Below are 3,060 nucleotides of genomic sequence, written 5' to 3' on the forward strand. Positions count from 1 at the left end.
ATAAAGCCAAAAGAACAAAGAAAATCCCTGGTCTTTTCTTGTTTAAGCTAATCAGATTGATTTATGATGTTCCTGTCAGCAGTTGTTTATCTCACGTTTGAGCTAATTATTCGTTCAGTTCTAAAAATATATAAAAAGGAAGAACAACAGTTCAACAAGTACAAGTCACTCCATTTACTCACCAATCCATTTCCTTTCAACCTTCCCAGAGTTCAAACACAGGAAGTGTGCAAAAATCTTCAGTTAAGTGGCAGAACTTTCTGAATAATTGCTAAAAAGAAACTGTGTCCACATAGATCACTTTCAAAGATGATTAAATCATAAATGGAAAAATGTTAAAGTATTTATAACAGTAGACAGAGGGCCACAGGTGCCATAAATGTGAACCCCAGAACCAGTTTCCAGGTTACATTTTAATTAAGAAAACATTCATATATATGTCAATGTGAAACAAAACATTCCAAAATTTAGTATCTGACATATTCCAAATCTAGTTTGCCAATATGCAATAGCATTATTGTTATTATTTAGTTAGCCTACCCCCTACTGCCTCACAAAGGCAAAACTGATTTCGGAAGTGAAGAGCTTGCATGATATGCAGAATACATACTCTCTACATTCCTTCCAGTAACACACTTGTGAATTACGCTTTTTTTATGCCACCAATCAAACTCCCCAAACTTAGTGTCCCTACATACATATAATCTGTTTTCCTCCTCTAGTCCCATATTCTTTTGTGTCCTTCATTAAAAAAAGTTTAACCATCAAGTGAAAAATGTCCGCAGGCATCTTGCATTGCTTTATTAAAAAAAAAACCAAAAAAAGAAAAAAAAAAAAAAAAAAAAAAAAAAAAAAAAAAAAAAGGAAAAAAAACCCCCATCCAGACAGCTTCTTTTGGAGAACAGCTTTACATTCCTGAGAGTGAGTAACTGTTGGAACAAGACTGCCTCTAATTGTTCCAGGACTTGTCAGACATTGTAATCGGGGGACTTTCCCTGTGGTTGTCGCAGTCGAATTTGTAAGGTAGAAAATGCTCCCACAGTCACATGAAAGAAGAGCTGCCACAGGTTGCGCAGTTCATACAGATACATGTTACACAAGCAAATTAACCCAAAAGTCAGGAAGGATTTGGCATTCCTCCAGCCTGTGTAGTATACAAACAGGTAACACTGTCAGGAAATAAAAAAGCAATCCGATTACCACATGGAAAGTAACTTGCACTGAGAAACACTATCTGGTCATTGAGAAATTATAAACCCAAACCAAGTAAAAGTCTAAATCAAACATATAAGAACAGTATTACTGTAGCAGTCATGGAAGGGTGAAAAGTACCTGACATCAATACAAGGTTACATTTTACTTCCATTAAACACTCTTTAAGAACAATTCTCTCATAATAATTTATTACAACCTGCAATAATGAGTGGCCCATGACAAATGAAAGTGGATGTTCCTGGCAATCTCTGGTCAAAATACACTCTCTTACACTCGAGGAATGGAGAAGGACCAGGAGCCAGGGTTAGGTCTCCTTCAGACAAAGCTATGGGAAGGACACGGAAAATACCAGGGCTGTGCAGCTGGGAATGCTCAGCAAGAGTACACCTCAGCAAGAAGGAAGCCCTCAGATACCAATGCAGTGTCCTGCCAGGGTTAATTCTCCTGCAGAGAATTAACTGATAGATGTGGAGAGTCTACAAATACCCATCGCGTTTCTTCAGCTGGTGCAAGATGGATCACATGTGGAGAGAAATACACAACAATTCTACTATAATTCCACCACATTTTAAGGGTGTAATGCAGAATGTCAGGACTGCCCGCAGTTCCCTACTCTACCTTCTTCCTACTACAACCAGAAATCTGTTCAAGTCTCTTGCCTTTAGAGTTTTCATCTCTAAAAGGACACAGCTTTTATATACACATTATTTTTACTTCTGCTATTCTTCAGATTTCTTCCTTGACTTCAGCAAAAAAACTGTGTGCCCCCCACTCTGGATTCCAGCCATTTCTGTCTGCCGAAGAAAGTTTTTACTGTGCTTCAAGGTAGGCAAAAACATCACATGGGCTTACTTTATATTCCAAATCTGTTCCAGTGGATATGTAACCATGCTCACACAAATTTTATAGCAGCATCCATCACCGGACTATCTAAGGACCATTTTCTGTTCTTCGTGGGCATTTGCCACGTTTTATCAGCCAGAGAAGCTAGTTTTTAATTTTTTTTTTTCATTTTTCATGTTCCTCAAAAAAGGGCCAAAGCATTGTACGTTTCCAACTGAACATGAACAATGCAATTTATTAAGATCACTTTATATTCTATCCAAAACCCAATCACTTTCTTATAAAGCACGTACTTCCACTGTAAATGTGACTGAGGTTAACAAAACTATCTGTAATTTTGGGATATCTAAATATCTTCATACTTGATGCCAGTATCAGCAAGATTTGTACATCCTTCCTCCAAAGCAAAGTAAAACTAGAGAAAAGTAATCCACATGCTTCAGAATCTAGATGGAATTTCTCTGAACTTGCCTGGCCATTTCAAGCAGAGCAAATGCAACCTACTTGTGCTGACAGTTTTACAAATCATACATAAAGAGCAATTAGTTGGCACTAGTATCTCGGCAGTAAGAGTTCAGATAATTTTCTAGCACTGTCACCTCCACTGACAACATATGAAGAAGTGTAGCTAATACCAACATTAAAATAAGAATCAGGATATGCTTAATCAAAATCATTAATAAATATGAAAGGTTTAAAATGGCAAAGTTTAAAAATGTTACTGCAACAAGATGTTGAATGATTCTGAATTTTACAAAGATCTGTTCTAAATGAACTCAGCAGCTTTTCGCTCGTCTACATTTGAGATGCTAGAAGATTTGCCAGTTACAAAACAGAGCACCACTCAAAAGGCCAAAACACCTCACTGTAACAAGTGCTATTATGAAATTCCTAAGTTTTTTTTTTCTTCTATTAAAGGGAAGTGTTAGCATGGCAGTTACTGAGCATGCTTTTATGTAGAAGACTGCTCTTGCTACTTAAAAGAAGATTTTGATTGGGGGG

General features: G+C 37.0%; 1 protein-coding gene across 1 annotated transcript in view; it reads right to left on the bottom strand.

Annotated features, from left to right (window-relative positions):
- Window positions 1–917: 917 nt before the first annotated feature.
- The window catches only part of SEC22A (SEC22 vesicle trafficking protein homolog A (S. cerevisiae)), a 17,291-nt gene continuing 15,148 nt past the window's right edge, over window positions 918–3,060 (bottom strand). Inside the window, exon 7 of the mRNA XM_010024967.1 lies at window positions 918–1,169. Coding sequence (XP_010023269.1) covers window positions 969–1,169 — 201 coding nt within the window. The 3' untranslated portion in view covers window positions 918–968. The remainder of the gene's footprint in view (window positions 1,170–3,060) is intronic.

Source organism: Nestor notabilis, unplaced genomic scaffold (genome assembly GCF_000696875.1).
Source record: "Nestor notabilis isolate BGI_N333 unplaced genomic scaffold, ASM69687v1 scaffold15392, whole genome shotgun sequence".
Lineage (NCBI taxonomy): Eukaryota > Metazoa > Chordata > Aves > Psittaciformes > Psittacidae > Nestor > Nestor notabilis.